This window comes from Haliotis rubra, unplaced genomic scaffold (assembly GCF_003918875.1).
Source record: "Haliotis rubra isolate DU_JTF1 unplaced genomic scaffold, ASM391887v1 Scf30, whole genome shotgun sequence".
Taxonomy (NCBI): domain Eukaryota; kingdom Metazoa; phylum Mollusca; class Gastropoda; order Lepetellida; family Haliotidae; genus Haliotis; species Haliotis rubra.
Window position 1 is genome coordinate 3,103,321 of NW_025766969.1, and position 22,184 is coordinate 3,125,504.

The following is a 22,184-nucleotide window of genomic DNA, read 5'->3' on the forward strand; positions in this document are numbered from 1 at the left end:
ATTTCCGTTAAAACTGCTTTGTCATCGTGACTTTGGACAAAAGAAGCGTCCATTCGTTTATTGCATACTAAGAGGCAAAAGGTATTGTGAGTGAGTAAGTTTAGTTTTACGCCGATTTTAGCAATATTCCAGCAATATCATGGCGGGGGGACACCAGAAATGGGCTTCGCACATTGTACCCATGTGGGGAATCGAACCCGGGTCTTCGGCGTGACAGGCGAACGCTTTAACCATTTGGTTATCCCACCGCCCCAAATGATATTGTGATTTGAGTGTTTTCATGGGTAATGTTATGAATGATTTGAACCAGAGAAAGTGTTAAAGGGTCGAAGAAACTGCAATTATTGTTTGAATTGCACGGAAATCGCAAAAAGCATAACACATTCGCGAAAAATGGCAAGCAAATTGCTTGTGAACCCCCTCTTGTGTCACAAGGACTTTTACCCATTATAACGTTTTACGTATATATACTGAGGAGGGGGGGGGGGGGAATAAGAGATAAAAAAAAAATAACATGAAAGCACAAGTGTCCCTTTATTTGTTTCCAGTTTTTCTTCACAAGCTATGCGATACAACACTTGTGAAGAAACCTCGATTCATGTGATCCCCTTATTTTTGTCCCTCAGTATATAATGACTGTCAGCAAACTATAAAGTGTTATTGTGTTATGACAGCTTATACAGTATTTGATTGAATATGAATAATAACAGTTCGATCTCCTAGGCTACTGTTCGGACACACAATATTGAAACGCTAACATGAAACTTCTCTTTCAAACACGTATTTTCTTTATGACATATGCGATGCGAGATATCTACATAGTCACTTTGTAGGTATAGAGAAACAAATAACTATTAATGCCAGTGATCATGTACTTTAGGAGAGATAAAAATTCACTCCTACCACGGTTTTGCAACCCGCAAATTTCCTGTAAAACTGTACTAAACTGATTAGTGATAATACAAACACATGGAGGGACACTGGAGATATACTATGTCAATAACACAAAAGGTATTCCACAATGTTTTATAACAATGGGTGCTGGGTGAAAAAACGACATTGGGCGTGGTCTTAATTTGAATGGATTTAGTGGTGTGTACACACGTTTTAGGGGATTGTTTGTGGTTATTTTTTCCCAGGGAGCATTAAATACTTCACATACACATTTTACGGTTATCGTGTCAAAACATCTTTCTGTAGCACATTCACTATGTCCTGACTTACTGCTTCAATCACAGAATCATTCCTGCGAACCCCCTTGAATGTGACTGCTTTGGGAATTCAGTATGACAATACAGTCCTAGCAACATAGATTAACAATCTTTATATGAGTGGACCAAAAATTCATATTATTGATATTTTTAAAACGTAGTCACGCCATCAAGGTCACCCGTCAATGCTGTTAGATTTGCACAGAGCACAATGTACACATTTCACACTTATCTTGATGATGTTATATAGACTCACGAATGGTCATTGATGGCGCTGTAGAATCTTCCAAGGAGACGGCATTGTAAGTAGGAAATAATTACGAATTTGTTGTTTGCATATATTTAACTTTTTTGTAATCATAACCTTTTTTTTAGAAACAGCTATCGAAGGACACATTCTACGCATGGAATTGAAAAACTAGAACAGTATGTAGGCAATGTAAGTAGGAAATAATTACGAATTTGTTGTTTGCATAAAATTAACATTTTTGTAGATTATACCTTTTTTAAAAACAGCTATCGAAGGACTACACATGGAATTGAAACACTAGAATAGTATGTATTGTTTAAGTATTTTAGTGTTACCTGTGTCTTTGTTTCATGTGTACAGGTAAGGGGACCTTGGACCTCTTGCACTGACCGAGTTCCAAGACAAGTCTAAGCCTACACTGAAGAATACAAGCATATCAATCAATCTAGCGCTTCATAACGGGGCTGAATCATATCGCCCATGGTCCCTAGTATGGTGATCTACGTTCAGTTGTTGGCAACCTATTCACTTACGGCTTTGGTCATGTTTGGATACAGCAGGGAGTAGGTAATATTGATTTATTTTTAAAGCTATTTAAGAAAAGGTTAATTGATTATGCCAAGCAAGACTGGCATGCACAACTTACATACAAAACCTCGTTACAGTTATATTCTATTATTAAGTCATCACTTACTACAGAATTGTATATCTTTGATCTTAATAATATTAAATATCATAAAGCACTGCTTATCTTCAGAAGCTGTTACAACAGGCTAGGAATACAATGTATTAGAAAAGGTTTTTGTGATTATGAAAGCTCTGATTATAAATGCGCTTTATGTAATGTAACGGAAGATGAAATACATATTTTATATAAATGTCCAATGTATCAAACTCTTTCTATTGTCGATGAACGATTTCTAGTTGATTCATTTCCCTGTATCCCAATATTTCGCTCCCATACATCAAAATTGGTACAATCTTCATATCGAATATCTTAAATGAATCACAAATATTTATATCATATTCACGAATAGGACGTTTTATAGGAAATAACGCTTTGTTCGCTTGTTGTGCTAAAATTGTACAAGCTCTTGCCCAAACAAGTTTAGGTGTCACTATAATACCCAGATACTTGTAGGCATTAACTTCTTCAATGTCTGTACCATTATATGTCCATTTATCAAATCTAGATAGCCCACCCCCGTTTCGGAAAACAATCACTTTAGTTTGTCAGTATTAATCTCCCTGCACCATTTACGACAATAACTATGAAGAAAATCTAATTGTTTTTGCAACTTGAGAGATGTATCAGCCACTAAAACGATATCATCTGCAAAGAGTAACGATAAAATATTATACATGTCTTCCGATATAAATATTCCATGATCAAACATTTCACTCATAGATTCAGACAGTTCCTTAATAAATATCGCGAAAAGCAAGGGACTAAGAGCACACCCCTGTCTAACCCTGTTGAAACAACTGAAATAATCAGACAGTTTCCTCCCTTCAATTACAACTGCTGATTTTATCTTGTTGTACAAGGTTTGGAGAACTTTAAATATGTTTCCATGTATACCATTTTTCAAAAGAAGATATAGAGAAGCTTTTTCCTATTTACCATGTCAAACGCCTTTTTAAAATCGACATATGCGCAATATAATTTTCCCTGTTTTTATCACGGCTTATCATCTGCTTATCATTGCCAAGTTACAATTTATTCCAAAATAATGTATTCGAATATGTAGATATGACGAATATGTACGAAATTCTTGTCCTCCTTTTCCCACTCCTTATCCGGGAGAATATATTCGCTTGTATGAGATAATATTTCGGCAGAAACTTCAGACATTTATATATGTTTTCACATCATTGAAGGCGGCCCATTCGTTTTAGATGGAAAAAACCCATAAAACCCAAACTCTCGCCAGCAACGTATAACGCATCTTTTGTTAACAAACTAAGGCATTATAACGTCTTATTGGAGAAACGAGGTAATGATATATGTGTTACCATACATTAAAATGTTGTGGGGGGAAATGAAAAATCGTATAAAATAGTTTTTTGACAGTCACAACTTAGTACATCTTTGTCACATAAGGTCCATTTGGTGATGCTTTTTTAACCAGGCAAGAGGAGGGTGTTTCTCATCTTCATTATATTTGTCATTATATAACAAAATAGACGTATCCAACATTATCCAAAACATTATAGACAGTGATAGTATTCGAGTGTATAGAAACAGGGTTTAAGGGCAACAGGGCTCCCAGAACTTATTTGTTTCAGACAGTCGGAATAAGGTCGTTCAAACACCACACTTTGTATGTTAACTTAGATTGTATGGTGTGGATCAGTCTGGGAGTTAACGAATACCCTAATTACAAGTATTACAGTGTGTCGGATCTACATAGAACCTACAACTCTAGACCAGGGGCTCCTTTCACGAAGTAACCTTTACTAAAGTTAACCATAACTCCCATGCATTCTTTAACATTGCACTAAGGTTACCTTAGTGACTCACGATCACCTTAGTGCTTTGTGAAAGGAGGCCCCGGACTTGAAGTCGACCCCAGGACACAGTGTTCCCTAATTATGACCTCTCACACAACTAAACAATTACTTTAGACAGTTTTCACTGAAACAATCAACCGGTAAGACCATCTCAAACATTAACAAAGGTTAAAATATGCCTACTTACCATGCATTTGAGGCATCATTCCAAATTTAAGTAAATCCCAAAGTCATATACTCCAAATTAATTCCACCGTGAGCCAAAACACACCGCATGTACTCAAACTGACCATTGTCCAGACATCATGGATACAACAGTAACAGTTGAGGCGATGACCACTTGAGTGTGGCGTGCGACCTTTACGCCAAACAACGTTGTTGTAAACGACTTCAGTATTCATCCGTGTACCACCTTGTAATAGGAAACTGTGTACACGCTGCAAACATCGTTCTTCTTACTGGCACTCATCTGAATCAAAGAGCATATGAAGCAACCCTCGACTGCGGGGGTCACCTATGTACGTCCATTATAGATAGCCACCTGGACACAGTGAGAACATTTGTACCCACGACTCGGTAGCCCTACGGCTAACGCTCAGGTGAGAAGAGCTACCATCACTACCTGTGGTCTCGTCCTCAGCGAGATCGATATCACTCATGCCGTTACATCACGACGCTGTGTGCCTGGGCAGTTTCTCGCGTCTATAACGCTTATTAGTGGTTAGTTTGTTTAAAGTCGCAGTCAGTCGCGTTCCAGCTAATGATCCCAGCCTATAAACATTGGGGTCTGGACCACATTAGCCTGTGATTACCGTAATGGTCACTCCGTTCGCTTAACACACGAGCGTATATGTATAGCTTTGGTGGTCATTTTTAGCCCCGAGTGCACAAGTTTTTCTTTTCGTGAATTATGTTTTATGAATGCAGCAAGGCGCCCCTTTTACTATCGGGCTGGTTAAACTCGTCATCAGCTCAGGGTCCTTACCCCTTTCCCATTCAGCCCAGACAGCAAATGGGACTTCTACCAGGATAGTGCCTAGTCGAGCCTAGTCTGTCTCACAGTCCCCAAACACATTATTTTCCCTACTGCCTAGACCCCCTGCTAAAGTCCCAAATGAAGCAAGTCTAGATTTCCTCAGGATCTGAATCTTCCATCTCACTGGGGCTGCTTTTCCATTTAAATGGGTCTATTAATGTTACTGTCAAAATTATATATATTCATAGACTAAGTGTTAGTGTAAGTCGAGCCCACTAAGAACGTACCGGAACTCTCGAACACTGCAGCCTTCTGCATTACCCAGAGATGAGTCAGAAGGGCTACGTTCCTTGCAGCAAATCCGGGTAGTTCTTCCACTTTGGTACTGCTAAGAGATCGGGATGTACCAAACCAAGAGTACAAAAATAGGGAGCAGGGCCTCCTTTCACAAAGCACTAAGGTGATCGTAAGTCACTAAGGTAACCTTAGTGCAATGTTAAAGAATGGGAGTTAAGGTTAACCTTAGTAAAGGTTGCTTCGTGAAAGGAGACCCAGGAAAACTTGCAAGCGTGACATTTCGTAGGCGACGTTCACATATTAGCAATGTTTTCATTGAAGCTTGTCAATCACATTAGTGTCAAAGGGGGCTGAAAATTCAATGACGCAAATAATTTCAAAATTTATCAAAATGGACAAGGTGAGTTTTTATTGGCTTAGATACGTCTGATTCTGTAAAAAGGCCTATTCCAAAGATTTTTATTATTGTCATTTTACAGGACGCTATCTCCCTAGTAGTAGCTAAAACCAATGACAAAAAGCACCTTAATATTACAACATACACGGACATAAAACAGAAAGGATCTCCCCAACCAAACTGGTTGTCTAGTATCTTTGGATACACATTTGGATCTTGTAAGTGATTTATATACTTGTACAAGTACAAGTGAGCACGGGGGCGGTGGGGTAGCCTAGTGGTTAAAGCGTTCGCTGAAGACCCGGGTTCGATTCCCCACATGGGCTCAATATATGAAGCCCTTTCTAGTGTCCGCCGTGATATTGCTGGAATATTGCTAACAGAGGAGTAAAACTAAACTCACTCACTCACAAGTGAGCCGGTGTTATTCCTCGATACACAGGTATATAACAACTGTATCACGATGTCCTTCAGAAAATCGAGTGGGAATAAACCAGGGGTTGATAGTATGAACATGTATGTCGCTAATCACGGTGTGTGTTCTGGGTATATATAGAGCAAATGTCAGAGCTTAGATTGACTGTTACCTTCGTTAACACCGAAGTGTTTATGAACTGAATCTCTTTCATATATTCAGCAAATGTTATATTTCGGATTACAGTTTCTCAGTGACATACAGTTTCTAGTACACGTGGGATTGAGTACCACGTGGGATTCGAACCAACTCCATCAGAGTGAGTCTCCTAAGCACACGAAGTCAGCGATCCTACCCCCTCAGCCACCGGGGCTTCCACAAATATGGAAGTCTTATAACTGGTAGACCAGATCATGTACTTTGTGTACCACTCTGACAAAGGAAAAATGACACGAAGGCATGGCAAGTCGAAATACAGAGTTACGTCCCTTGGACTTGACGGGATGCGTACGATCGTGGGTTCAAATCCCACAATCGCCCTGATTATGACCCTTGGTTTGTCAGCACCATACCCTATACTCAAAACACTCACTGGGATGGCTCTTAAAATAGGTCGTGCTCTTTGAAGTATAGCAAACAATACTATACGTGTAAAGGTGTAGAACATTTGACGTAAACAAGTACACCACATTTCCTTGTCGTAAAACACAATTAAATTATTTTGGAACTTCCTGTCAAGACTTCAGTAAGCACCGGTCTTCAACAACCATTGCTTGTCGTGTAAGAGACCACTAACGGAACCAGATGGTCTGGCTCGCTGACTTTGTTGACTCATCGCATTAGAGTTGCGTAGATCGATGCGCATTGTGTTGATCACTGGATTTTCTGGTCCAGACTTAACAGAACGCCGCCATATAGCTGGAATATTGCTGAATGTGGCGTTAAACAACTAACAAGAAAACAAAATCGGTAAAGCTTTTTGAGAAAAGGAGGGGTGCAAATTTCATTTTCACCCGGGTTTCAATGGTCATTTAATAAACTTTCAGGACCCAAAAAGGGGCGCACCCCAACAGCCCACCTCTGGATCCGCCTATGAACACGCAGAGCAAACTCGGAAATTACAGTTTTCAATAAGAGTTTGGAGGTGAAAATACAAGTCGATACCCACACAGCGGCTAACTGTGCCCTTCTACATCCCGGTAACTACGTCATGCGGCTAATCTAGAGAGCTAAATCACACCTTCTGTGTTCTCTGCTCCCTTCATCAAGCTGTTTTTGTTAACACCACCAACAGGCTCGCCAAAATATGAAAGTTCCGACGTCACTATATTAGGAAGATTGACGCAGTATGTCTTACGTAACTGCTAGACAAAAGTGTACGCTAGAGGATAGCTGCGGCCAAGAGAGAGAGACAGAAGAGGGAGGCGGGAGAGAGGGAGAGAGTGAGAGTGTGTGTTGTGTGTTTGGCGGGGTTCATTATCACATTATCACTGTTTCCCATGACAATATGTATTCGCATGGCGATTATTTACGTTGTGCCACCCGAATCTTGCTAAAAACTACGCTAATGGGGCTTTCATCAAATAAGTATATAGATTTGATACACCCGGTGATAGTAAATCCAAGGCCAGTGCTTTCTAATTAGAGTATCAAACATTGCAAGCATGCTAATGTGTCATTCGTATACACATACAGCATCATTTTCCCTTATCGTAAAACCCAATTAAATGACTTTCGAACGTCCTGTCAAGACTTTGGTAAAGATGCGGGTTAGAAAGTGGCGATTAACAGGATCGACCAGTTGCATAGATCGATGCCCATGCTGTTTGTTGATCACTGGATTGTCTGGTCAAGACTCGGTTATTTACAGACCGCCGTTATACAACTGTAACATTGCTGCGGCGTTAAATATCAACCAAACCCAAACCAAATCAATTTTTTTTTCTGGTGAAACTATCAGGGGCAGATACAGTTTTTGAAATGGGGATTGCACACATGAGAAAAGGAGGGAATCACACTTCATTTTCACACGAGTTTCAATGGTCATTTAACACACTTTCAGGATCCGCCTATGCCTATCTTTCACGATTTCGGGAGGCAATCATTGTAAGAGACTCGCAACATTCTGATTCTTTTATGTCCGCTTCTATGTATAATTTGACACGTATACGGACCAATTTCGTAAAAACGAAAATACCGATGTTTCCATAGACGCCTCTGGGTGAAACTAATGAAGAGAAATTCGACTTAGTACACAGAAACCATGCTGGAAGATGTTTGTGTTGATGTTCAACGCGGCACTAAGCAATACTCCATCCACACGACCCTGGTCTGCAAAAAGAAAACAAAATCGAGTATGGACCAGACAATCCAGTGACTGACATCACCAGTAACGATCCACGCAACTTGAATACATTGATACGCACTCAACCATCCGAATGTAACAATCCGATTCATGCAGATGCGCACATGCACAGGTTGCTGAAGAGTGGGGACCAGTTATGATACTTTATGGATGCCAACTCTTATCATATTATGTGACCGCCTCCGTGGTGTAGTGGTTAGAGCGTCCGCCCAGGGAGCGGAAGGTCGCAGGTTCGATGCCCGACCGCGTCATACCAAAAGACGTTAAAATATGGTACTTGTTGGTCCCTGCCTGGCGCTCTGCATTAATGGGTACAACAAGGACTGGTCGGCTCGGAGTCAGTATAATGTGTCTGAGTGGGGTATTCATGCTTCACTGCGGCATGGTGTCTCAGTCATATTGAAACCAGCTAAAGTCTGGGCTAGTACAAGCAGCCGCACATACACATACACACGCATGCACGTCGTCATATTGAGCGAAATTTTCTCAAGCACAACATTCAACCCAATTTCACCTCACCTCACCACATAACTATTTTATTCATCAGCTTTAAAAATGCCGATAAATCACATCACTCTGAACATCACGAGGGATTTTCATTTGTATTAATAATTAATAACATAACCTCACGAAATATGTAACACATGTAGTAAACAGTTAAATTGTAGTGATGACTTGTAGGATATTGTAACACGTGTCATGACACAGACATATGTCAATATTAGGGAATGCGGCAAGATAACAATGACATCTCGGGAAGCGAACAGATACCTTGTCACAGGTGTGCAGATAATGTGGCATGTAAACAGATACAGTAATATTTGATTTCTCCAGGGAGACTATAAATTAAGAGTTGTAGAGTGTCCCTGATTTCTCTTGAGTTATTTACAGATGGTATATATTATAGCGCATCGAAAATACCCAATGTGACGTTATCGATGGTACGATAACAAAATAACCTTGATATTACAATATGAGACATAGACTTGCATCCACAACGGACCGATAATATAAATGAACATATCTACACATTGAGCGACAGATCTTGATCGCGTTTGCGTTATGCGTCGGATTTGAATGTCATGTGACATAAGAGATCATGTGACGCTCACATGATCATTGCTGCGGCGCTAGTTCAAGATGGCGGATGTCGGGGAAAGCTGTAGGCATTTGTAAGAATGCAAACAAGGTGCTATCTCACAGAAATCCTCTCAACAATGACTCTACGATAACGCTCGTCACAGAGATTCGGACATTTTACAAAGCTTGGATGCAATGGCGTCAAATATGAGGGTCTTCTCAGATCTATTCAGCTGGCGTAGAACGACAACTGTTCAAAAAATGCTTGTGATAGCCGTTGGATTAGTAATTGTATCGTTCTTATCAAATTTCTGGTCATTGTGTGTGGCATATCTTCTTGCGTTACCGTTTACATGGAAACTACTTCATCTCATCATGAAGCGGAAGACCCCGGCTCCTTCTGACAAGCTCTTGTTAGCTTTGCAGACGATCAACAGAGTGAAACAAGGTATCCTCGCCTTGGGTTCACCCCAGAAAGAAGTAAAAGAAAGATCACCGTCTTACAAAGACACCAAAGGAACGGCTCCTACTTATGGTGTTGACATCGGGCGTGCAAAAGATGTGTCAACTTTGAGAGGTCAAACTATAGAGGGTGAAGTCAGTATTTTTGTAAAATATGTCATAAGAGACTTTGTTCAGTCATGGTATGAGGACTTTAGTCATGATGCTCAGACACTGAAGGAATCTCAGCAGATTTTACACGTGGCTGCTTTCAGTCTTACTAAACGAGGCCAAAGAATAAACCCTCAGCGACTCACTAGGGATCTCTTAGAATTGTTTACTCAGCATCTGTCGACATTCCAAGTAGCCAGATCAGTTTTTCTAAGTCAAAGAAGGGGATCAATGAATACTTCTACAAGAACATGCGAGACCCTGGAAGAAGCATTTGAACAGAAAATCAAATTCCATCCAGCATTAAAAAATGATGAAAGTGAAATGAATTTTTTGAGGAGTTTGTCAAAATTATTATTGACACATATTCTACCCGCCAATATACACACATTTCGGTCACCTATTGTTATATTGACTGAGATTACAGCATGCAATGTACTTAAATCAGCGATTGAAATGCTCACATCTACAGACTGGTTGTATGAGAGCATGATTATCCTTCTATCAGATGAGGACCAGATAGAAACAAATTCTGATGTCAAATGGACGGACACAGATACAACACATTCCACTGAACAAACACAGCCTAACAGACACAAAGGTACAGAGGTTGCTGTCAAACTGGAAGAAGTAGTGCTGTGTGATGATACCATTAATGAAAATAATGTTGGAAATGCTCAAGTAAAAGATCAGAGCATTCTTTCAGATGATGAGTGTGAGAAAGACAGGAAGGTAATAATCTCAGAAAACATTCCTCAGATATTGCTTGAAGAAGCTGGTTGTGATATACATGATAGAGAAATAACGGGTGCTGAAAATGTTGACATGGACAAAGATGAGTTTGAGACGTGTATAGAAGAGAAATCTGACTGTGATAAAGATGATGAAAGAGGGAAAGAAGATGTTTGCCCACCAGATGATTCCACCGGGTTAAATGAAACTTCTGTTGAAACACAAACTCTTCCAGCACAAGGTTTTGAATCCTCTCAGGAGTCCAACAAATCTGTGGTAGACACAGAAACAGTACAGAATGATGCTTTAAAACCTGCCCCCACCTCTTCAAAAAATGACAATAAGAAAAAAACTAGTTCCTTTTTCAGTCTGTTTAACAGAAGGAAAGACTCAACAAAATCCAGGAATGATTCAACTGCTTCAAACTCTACTGGCTCTGGTGATGAATTTCATCGCTCAAGAGGAGATACGTTTGATGATGGAGAAGTTTTCCATACAGTTATAGGTGTGGAGTGTTCTGAGGAGGCTGTTCCTGTGAAGCGGGGTGCAGTGGTACAGTTCTTTATGCAGGAGGAGGAGGATGAAAAGAGTATGGATATGCTGACCTTGGACTCAGACAAAGATATGGTTGAAGACAGTTCACTACTTTTTCAGGATGTGAGCATTCCAGAAACGGAAGAACGTCAGGAATACAGGAGCTCCTCTAAATACACTCTCTACACTATAGAGGTGAGACACTCGGCCATGGCTGCATATTGCATATGTATGATCGGCAAGATCATGATATTATCAGTTTCCATGGTTACCAGTTGTGATGGGACAATACATCATAGTGTAGTTAGTAGTCATATTCATCTTATGTATTTAAAGACAGAGGGTTGAGGTTTCACACTCTCACGAGGCAAGGCATGACAGATGTTCATGTAGTACCGACCACTAGATGTCGGTTAATACTCGCAGGTACAATTTCGCAGCTATTTAACTAAGAATCTGCATGATGAATTATTTAAGTATCGTATCACAGGGATGTTAAGATCGTTTTACTCAGTACACAATTTGATTCATCCATTATCATGATGAATAATATTTATCATCAATAGTATCATCATTTCAACATGGCCCAATACACAATACATTTATTATTTATCTGCACTTCAGGCTTGTCAGATGACCGGTGTGCTAATCATGCTAATGATACCATTTGGCATTTTGGCTTTCATGTTCAATATCAACTGTCATCTGATATTGATTATTTAATGCATGTGTATAATGTGTGTCATAATATAAAAGATAAGAATATTATATGATGAAGCCGTGTATGATATTGAAAGAAAACAACCATGATCATCATGATTAACACAATGGTTATACCAAATATATATCACTTGTGCTCATATCATGTATATCACCATGATCACTAGCTGATTACAATACGTTAAGCATGTCTCCTCCATGTTATCACATGGTTATCAGTGTTCATGGTTATCAGCAATATCGCCGATGTCATATAGCTGTAATATTGCTGAGTGCAGCATTAAACAACAAACAAAACAAAAATATCGGTGTTTCTTTTATCAATAATGGAAACAAACAAAACTGTTTGGAGTGTCATCCTCAGAACATTTGTTTAGCAGTTAAACATTTTGAAAATACATTTTAAAATTTAGGGTAGGTAGGTAGAATTTTTTTTATTTCTTATTGTACATTTTTTTAGAAGTCAAGTACAAACTAATTACACATTTATCAATATATAATTGTTATTCAATCAAGGTTTTGGCCATCATGTGGACTTTCTCTATCAGAATGACCGATGTTTGTCGGTGGCGGGAAAAAGCAATGGTATCTAAAACTTAAAAGCTTATTTCATTTATACTACTAAAAAAAATTAGGGTCGGCACCAGAATTCAAGGGTCGGTCGGGGAATCGGAACAACAACATTTTTTTTTTTTTTTTTAGGCCTTAGATTGAGATGCTGAATAATATGAATTGGTATCACAGGTACAGTTATCATTGATTGTCCTTTGTAAGTTTTAATTGCACTGTTTCAGTTCAATGCTCTGTATTTCACGGATGGGCCTCCATTGATGAAGAGTGGAGCTGTAAAACGTCGGTTTCGTGAGTTTGTTAATCTGCAGGCCAGACTAGATGCCAAGGATAACTACAAGAAACTGCTTAAAGGTAACCATGGTAACGATGACAAGTCATGCCATTTTTTACTCATTGCTAACATCCATACTATATATAATAATAATAATATAGAATCTATATTTCAAGCTACACTTAATAAAATGTTTGTTTTTCAATTTGTCAATGATTGTCACGACCGTGTAAAGGTGAAAATTGTGATTTCATAGTGAATTTAACTATCATGATCTTGGTAACCATGGTAACAGTGTCTGAAATATCTGAGAAACAAAGATACATATGCTTGTACATAATTAAACTGCGAATATGAAACATAAGAAACTGTGAATTTGGATTTTACTGAGATATTGAAGTCTTGAGATATTGATTACACTACAGTAGAACTTGGTGATGACGAACATGAATATTGCATACTAGTAATGCTAATAGATTAACAAAAGTTGGGAATAACTTGATATACATGTTAAATATTATCATATAAATGTCATGCTGAATTTTCACCCCAAACAGACCCACAAATAACGTTTCTTACCATGCATGTTGGTGACCAGTGGGACAAACTGAGTCCATGCCAGTGTCCAGCAGCAGACTCCTGCTAAATACAATAACCCCATTATCACCAACACGTTGGTGAACCTAGTTGTCATATATATTCAGTAGTGAATCAATAGTCTCAATATTGCTTATATTGACTCAGGCTGTGTTACCAGTTCTCAGTTTATACAATAGTGGCCTGTGAAGATCCGGGTTAGAATTGATCTTCAATAACCCATGCTTGTCGTAAGAGGCGACTAACGGGATCGGGTGGTCAGACTCGCTGACTTGGTTGAAACATGTCATCGTATGCAAATTGTGTAGAATGATGTTTATGATTTTGATCACTGGATTGTCTGGGCCAGACTTGATTATTTACAGAACACAGCAATATAACTGGAATATTGCTGAGTGTGACGTTAAACAACAAACCAACCAACCAAATACTCGTACTTTCCAGGATTTGAACCCACTCTCTCAGAGTGAAGCACTAATTGCAGGCACACAAAGTCAGTGATCTAACCCACTCAGCCTCCACGACTTTCCACACAAAAATGGAAGTCTGACACCTGGTAGTCCAGATCACAGACTAAATCTACCCGTCTATAAACTGGCACAGCTCTGACAGCTAATAGTTATGAATTAGTTATTAGTTTATTGTACAAACTTTACAAACAAATTTCAAATGTCGATTGAATGTTAGAGTTTTTTGTGACAGTGTTTAGATGTTGTCATTTTCCTGATGTGTGATATTCAGAAACAAAAGGCCCAAGTCGGTGGAACACCCTGCCATTCAAGAATATGGACAAGGATAATGTGGAGAGTCGAAGAGTTTTTCTGGAGAAGTTCCTGAAGGTAACAGAGATTGCTGAAACAACTCTTGATTGACCTCTTAAATACACTCTTTTAGACTCACAAGTTCGAGACATTTCTGTGGTTGACAGTTAATCTTATCAACACATCAGTTAACACATTGTTTTAATGTAATTGTCCTCATGTTTTGATTTTAGCCAAAGGTTTAGTGTGTTTATAAGTTTCCTAACATGCAACATTAGCATGATATGTGCACCTATGTTGACTCACATTGTTTCTGTGAAGATTTTTCATTCTCATTTACAACATTTATTGAGTGTGTGCTGAGGAATATTTTCAATTTATGCCAGTCGCTGATCCTGATCGAGGCAGTCTGCAATGGCCCAGAGCTCCGTGAGTTTCTGGCCTATGAGGGAGATGGTCATATTCGTTCGTCAAGAAAGCTCGCGAGATAAGTGTACCCAGGCTGGATAAGGTGAGCATTTATCCATTTCATTTTCATTTTTATGTATATTTAAGTCAGAAACCTCCATTTACCCTGAAACAGAAAACCCACGAAGATCCAGGTTAGAATTGGTCTTCAGTAACCCATGCTTGTCGTAAGAGGCGACTAACGGGATCAGGTGGTCAGGCTAGCTGACTTGGTTTACACATGTCATCGTATCCCAGTTGGGTAGATCGATGCTCATGCTGTTGATCATATTGATCACTGGATTGTCTGGTCCAGACTTGATTATTTACTGTCCGTCGCCATGTAGCTGGAATATTGCCGAGTGCTGCATCAACCAACCAACCAACCAGCCTGAAACAGAAATACATTATCAATGTGACTCTCTTTGCAGATGTTTGTCAAGACGGCGTCTGTGGTGTTTGACAAGCTGAAGTCAATTCCTGACATTCCCCAGAATGTCATCTCCGCAGTTACGAAACGGGACCGTTCAGTAGAGAGACAAGAGGACCGCAAGGTCATGGAGGACTCCGACAAACAGGAGTTGGAGTTTTCCTGGCAGGATCCAGACTCAGTCAGTACCAGTTGTCTCCCTTTGTCAGATGAACAATGTCTCTGTGATCCTTCTATGATTACTAATGTGTCAAATATTAGGAATATGGTGAAAACATTAGTAATAGAGTATGGAATGTATGAATTAGTAACTAAGAATATCAAGTCAATTATATTTCTTTGTTAAACATGGCTGGAATCAGTTGTTCTTATCCAGCTGTCTTAGTGAGGGTTAGTACCCTCTATCATTGCATCTTGATAAACTCGACATATGCTGAGACTGTTGACTTCCTGTTCTGGGCCAGATGTTGTCATTACATGATAGATATTTAGTTCTGAAGTGTACAACTAGTGTTTCCCCAAGGCATTTTTTAGCAGGGCGCAGTGCCCTGCCCTATTTATTTGGTGCCCTTCCCATCTTATAATACAATAATTGAATTTAACCCTTTGTGGTTTTTAGTTTCTATTTCATGTTCAAGTTTGATCTACCTTCAGTTGTTGGCAATCTATAGCCGGTTTTTATATTGTATTGTCATTTATAGGTAAAATATTTTAGATTTAATTACTAGTCTTAAATTTATTCCTGTGATAATCTAGTTGTTTTACTGTCCTTTGTCGGTAGTTTTTTATAATGTAATTGTGTTTATTGTTAATTTATAACTTTTTAAGTCACACTATGGCTGAAATTGCTGATGTGACTATAAATTTTAACTCACTCACTCATGTTCAAGTTAAGTGAAATAGCTGCTCTTTAAGAATCATTTGCATGAATAACATACTAGTAACATAATGCTTGGAAATCTGTGTTTGCATCCCCTTTTTACTTAGGTTTGCACCTTTGGAAATTATGTCGCCCTGCACCTTTTTATTCTGGGGAACACTAACAACACATGCATGCCCTTTTTATTGTTCGGTCTAAAATTATCCTTGTAACCTGAGTGCCTCTAGTCGTCGATGATTTGGTGTGGGGCGCCTTCTTTGTACAGCTGATGTTTCTGTATTACAGGACTCTGGGTGTAATCAGTGGCTTCAGGCTCTGGACGAGTATGTCAGTAATTCTGAGAAAAGTACAGATGATGATGACAGCAACACTATGATCACAAGCATGGATACGAAGGAGAAAAAGGCTTTGCTTGAGGAAATTCATGCCAGGTTGCCACGGATACAGGGAGATGGTTCAGAAGCACCAGATACACTGGTTCAAGAAGGTGCGGTCATCTGTCAGTTCCTGTCAGTCACAACTTTCATTGCTAAGTAGTTAAAGAATAAGGGAATAATTTGGTTTAATCATCAGTAGAAATGTAAATTGTACTTACAAGCTTTAGAGTCACCTCTTTTGGTATAATGAGGTGTCTGACAAACCTTTTTGATTTTGGCTATTAAAAAGATGTCTTGTATACTTTGTGAATTTAAAACTGTTCACTTCCCAAACCTCCCATGTTTTATCAATTTTGTGAGACAGGAACACTCCATGAATTGAACATGCACATAGACAAACAGTGGTAATTTGCCACACTTCTTGGAGTACATACAACTTGCTAGAACAGTGCAGTACAGTGTGAGGATGTTTGTATATGCCTTAAATTGTTGTCTTTCAATTAACACAAACCACTTTACATGGACATGTAATATAATAATCTTTTCAGGAAAGGGTCAAGTTATACCTGACCTTCCCCTTGCTAATGCTGTCCTTGACCTGGCCCTCCAGACCATCCAAGGTCATGAGCACTGGATGACACGTGAAAGAGTACTTCCTGTGACAAGGATTGTGATTGGAAAGGCACTTGACAGGTAGTGTGTTTGTTTCTGGTAGTTACTGACTATTTGACTGGTATGAATTACAATTTGATAATTTGTCATTCGTAACTGACTTCTAGTGGGGTGAAATTAAGCTATCTGCTCCAATTAGTTTTGTTTGTTTGTTTTGTTCATTTGTTGTCCAGCATCGCACTCAGGAATATTAAAGCTATATGGCTGTAAATAAGTGAGTCTGGTGCAGACAATCCAGTGATCGACATCATGCACATCGATCTATGTGATTGGGATACAATGACATGTGTTGACCGAGTCAGCTAGCCTGACCACCCAATCCCGTTAGTCGCCTCACTGTGTCAGACCACTGTGATGTCATCAGTTACCATGCCTTCACAATTCAACAGCTTCACTAATCTCTCAGCCTCTGAACCTGGTTAGGTGTACTTGTTACACTAAAGACACTAGTTATTACTGTTTATAAAGCAACGAAGTTGGAAGGATGACAATAGAATCTTACCCTTGTGTCTTTTGATGTCAGATATATTACTAGTCAAAAGTTGAAAGCAATAAGGCTTGATGATGGATTCTTCCTGTATATACCTTTCAGTGATGTCTTAAGGAAAAAATCCATAATCTGTTAAATCTGTTTTATGTAGTAGTGCTTATTATCATGTTGATCATGTAAATAATGCACCTGCAGACTTGACTGCAGTATCATGTGTATAATATCAATGTTTTTAATTCCACATTTTGCCACCAGGTGGCTGTCTGACCAGATCAGCTACCTAACATCGCCAGAACGCTGGGTGTATTACTCTCAGCTGCTGCGGAAAGCAATATGGCCAGAAGGGAAGCTGTCGACCGAAGATAAGCCAGTTAAACAGGAGAGTGAGAAGGAGGCAACGCGGAAACAAGCCAAGCAATGTCTGAAAGATTTCTTTCCAGGTTAGTGATGACTTGATATAGAAATGTTCATACACTTATCATGTGCTTATACAACATGCACCATGTACTGTAAATCATGAAGTAGAATAACAAGAATGAGTTGTCTGAGCTCACGTATATGAGCTGATGCATTGTTATCTCAACTAATTGAAGCTAATTGCCTCATCGGGAATTGTGATGGCAATGATGATGTACGTGACAAGATCTGACTGAACAAAATAGTTGTGGGCTCGATATACTGCTTCTTAGCAGTACTTTGTCAGGTGTGGTCAGTTTGTTTACCAAAGTTGCCATCTTTGAATGACAGCATCTTTGACATTTAGCGTGAGTTGTTTAAGGTGCTGCAGTTTGCTGTACAGAGTTGCATCCTGTCAGCGTGTCTGAAACCTGTGAAAGTGGGCTCGATTCCCCTAGTTGACTGCTTTCTAGGTTTGTCAAGAACATACCTGTGCTCATGGGTTTGACCAGGTGTCTGCATCACTTCTGTCATATAACTTAAATACTTTTCACTCATGCTTGTTAACTCTTTGAGGAATTGTGAAACTTCCAGCAGTGAGCGTGATTATGTGAGAACTTAGGCACAGTTGATCATTTATGGCTAGGGGGTGTGATGATGATTTTATGGAGAAGCATGTACAATGTGAATGACCCCCCCTAAAATTTATGTACAAAATGAATTATCCCCCCTCCCCTTCCCATAATTTGTAAGCATAATTTTAAAATATTTTAATATACAAAATTGCTGATCCCCCTGGTACATGTATACAAAATTGATGACGACCCCAGCTCCCCAGAACAAAATGGTAGGACACCCCACCTTTTAAAATCATCATCACCCCCCTAGCCATAAATTATGAAGGTCCTTTAGTTCTCGTAAAGCGTTATACCTACATCACTATCACAAGTTGAGGAGGCAAGAATAAGGAGTTCCTGCTGTTATTGCCAGCACTTCAGGGCTACTTCCTTCCCCTCAGCAGCTGACTACTGTTGTAGGTTTTATGCATGTGTAGATGTTTCCACAGGGTGGGGGTGGGATCAATATCAGTGTGTGTACATGTATGCGTAAACTCAACATGCACTTATTCAGTAGTCAGCTGATAGCAGGTAAAGAAGTAGCTGGAAGTCAATAAGAAAGCTGTTATCTAATGTTTGTTTGTTTGTTTGTTTGTTGCTGTTTCATGCCGCTCTCAGCAGGTGTTATCTATGACTGTTTAATGCCACTCTCAGCAGGTGTTATCTATGACTGTTTCATGCCACTCTCAGCAGGTGTTATCTATGACTGTTTCATGCCACTCTCAGCAGGTGTTATCTATGACTGTTTCATGCCACTCTCAGCAGGTGCTATGGTGTTATGCCACTCTCAGCATGTTATCTATGACTCAGCAGGTGTTATCTATGACTGTTTCATGCCAGCTCTCAGCAGGTGTTATCTATGACTGTTTAATGCCACTCTCAGCAGGTGTTATCTATGACTGTTTAATGCCACTCTCAGCAGGTGTTATCTATGACTGTTTCATGCCACTCTCAGCAGGTGTTATCTATGACTGTTTCATGCCACTCTCAGCAGGTGTTATCTATGACTGTTTAATGCCACTCTCAGCAGGTGTTATCATGACTGTTTAATGCCAGCAGGTGTTATCTATGACTGTTTAATGCCACTCTCAGCAGGTGTTATCTATGACTGTTTCATGCCACTCTCAGCAGGTGTTATCTATGACTGTTTCATGCCACTCTCAGCAGGTGTTATCTCAGCAGGTGTTATCTATGACTGTTTCATGCCACTCTCAGCAGGTGTTATCTATACTGTTTGAGCAGGTGTTATCATGCCACTCTCAGCAGGTGTTATCTATGACTGTTTCATGCCACTCTCAGCAGGTGTTATCTATGACTGTTTCATGCCGCTCTCAGCAGGTGTTATCTATGACTGTTTCATGCCACTCTCAGCAGGTGTTATCTATGACTGTTTCATGCCACTCTCAGCAGGTGTTATCTATGACTGTTTCATGCCACTCTCAGCAGGTGTTATCTATGACTGTTTCATGCCACTCTCAGCAGGTGTTATCTCAGCAGGTGTTATCTATGACTGTTTCATGCCACTCTCAGCAGGTGTTATCTATGACTGTTTAATGCCACTCTCAGCAGGTGTTATCTATGACTGTTTCATGCCACTCTCAGCAGGTGTTATCTATGACTGTTTCATGCCACTCTCAGCAGGTGTTATCTATGACTGTTTTACTCTCAGCAGGTGTTATCTATGACTGTTTCATGCCGCCTCTCAGCAGGTGTTATCTGACTGACTGCCACTCTCAGCAGGTGTTATCTATGCCACTCTCAGCAGGTGTTATCTATGACTGTTAATGCCACCTCAGCAGGTGTTATCTATGACCTCTCAGCAGGTGTTATCTATGACTGTTTAATGCCACTCTCAGCAGGTGTTATCTATGACTGTTTAATGCCACTCTCAGCAGGTGTTATCTATGACTGTTTCATGCTGCTTTTTATGTTATCTATGCTCTCAGCAGGTGTTATCTATGACTGTTTCATGCCACTCTCAGCAGGTGTTATCTATGACTGTTTAATGCCACTCTCAGCAGGTGTTATCTATGACTGTTTGCCACTGCAGGTGTTATCTATGACTCTCAGCAGGTGTTATCTATGACTGTTTCATGCCGCTCTCAGCAGGTGTTATCTATGACTGTTTCATGCCACTCTCAGCAGGTGTTATCTATGACTGTTTCATGCCACTCTCAGCAGGTGTTATCTATGACTGTTTCATGCCACTCTCAGCAGGTGTTATCTATGACTGTTTTATGTTTTCATGGTAAGCACCATACTATACTTCCATGAAGAAATTGGTGGTAATGTGGTAATTTCCCATCCTTATGTTGTAGACTTCATTGAACGTTTGGCTGGAGCGGAGGATTATGACACTGCAGCTGATCAGATCATTGACGTCCTGCAGTATGAGAAACTCAATCGGCATCTGCTGTACATGTTCCTGGAGATTCTCACAGAAAAACTGTTTCCAGAAATCTCCGCATCGGAACTGCAAGATAAATTATTCAGTTAATACAACACAGAGACTGCCAAAATGTTGCACCTTTAAATATATCACAAACTGTGATTGTCAACCAAGAAAGATATCATAAATTTCCAGTCATGTGAAGTAGTTCCCTGATATAGGTTGTGCATATTGCTTCAGGAGGTAGTTCCCCACACAAGTTGTGCATGTTGGATGAGAGGGAAGCTCCCATACTTGAGTGTGTGAATACAGACTTTAACACTCATTAATCAGTAGGCTTTGTGTTGTTCAAGCTTGCACTTTCACTATCGCATAAGACTGCACAAGAAATTGAGAGGACCACATGTACTCCAAGATGGCTGTTGTATTCACGCACATATTCCAGGATGACTGTTCCTCCCATTCTCGAAGGCTGCAGATGCTCTTCACATTCCAAGATGGCAGTCTTCACATGGTAAACAATGGCGTCTTCAGGCAAAAGCCCTAGTAATCTTTAGATCAATAGTATGAAAGGATTGTAAAGAACTACTGTATGTAGCAGTATTGTAGCGTGAGTTTAAATGTGCTATTACTTTGATGACAATAGTGCTAATACTTATGGACACTGCAAGGTCAGAAGACTGAAAATTGAGACAGTGCTTGATGTAATAATTTTAGGTTAATATTGGTAGCATTCTGAACAATGAACAAGTCTAAAAGGCCACATGAGAATATATACTTGAATGCATAGGCCTTGAAATGTTTAATGTTTAATAATGTTTATCTTTTTGTGATTCAGTGCTAACTATTCCTGTTTATCTGAACTCATTTTGTTTGTTTGGATCAGTAAAATATCTAGTTTCACAATTAGAATCCTAAATCCCAATATTATCCAGAATCTAATGTGAGAGTTATCTTTCCTTGACTATTCCTCATAGACAAGTAATGTCTCTTCCCAGCAAAGAAACATCATTATTTTTAATGTACTACATCCTCACAGATGAACATGTTGATCCAAAGGGAGGACATGTCTTCAGAAAATCTAGTCCACAAATATTATTCTGCCATATATCAGGGACCATTCATAATTTATGGCTAGGGGGCTTGATGATGATTTTCAGGGGGGTGTCATCCATTTTGTT

At 39.5% G+C, this 22,184-nt stretch overlaps 2 protein-coding genes across 2 annotated transcripts in view; one reads left to right on the forward strand and one right to left on the reverse strand.

Moving 5' to 3' along the window:
- LOC124282634 (adenylate cyclase type 3-like) overlaps positions 1 to 4,610 on the reverse strand; it is a 56,933-nt gene extending 52,323 nt beyond the window's left edge. The window contains exon 1 of the mRNA XM_046718663.1: positions 4,163 to 4,610. The gene's annotated coding sequence lies outside the window, so the exon portion shown is untranslated. The remainder of the gene's footprint in view (positions 1 to 4,162) is intronic.
- A 4,954-nt stretch (positions 4,611 to 9,564) lies between these two features.
- On the forward strand, positions 9,565 to 22,184 carry LOC124282605 (sorting nexin-19-like). Its single transcript, XM_046718627.1, is given in 10 exon segments — positions 9,565 to 11,578; positions 12,898 to 13,027; positions 14,286 to 14,383; positions 14,692 to 14,767; positions 14,770 to 14,816; positions 15,184 to 15,363; positions 16,348 to 16,549; positions 16,988 to 17,132; positions 17,857 to 18,041; positions 20,933 to 22,184. Coding segments are annotated over 10 exon segments (3,120 nt in total). The 5' UTR covers positions 9,565 to 9,700; the 3' UTR covers positions 21,112 to 22,184.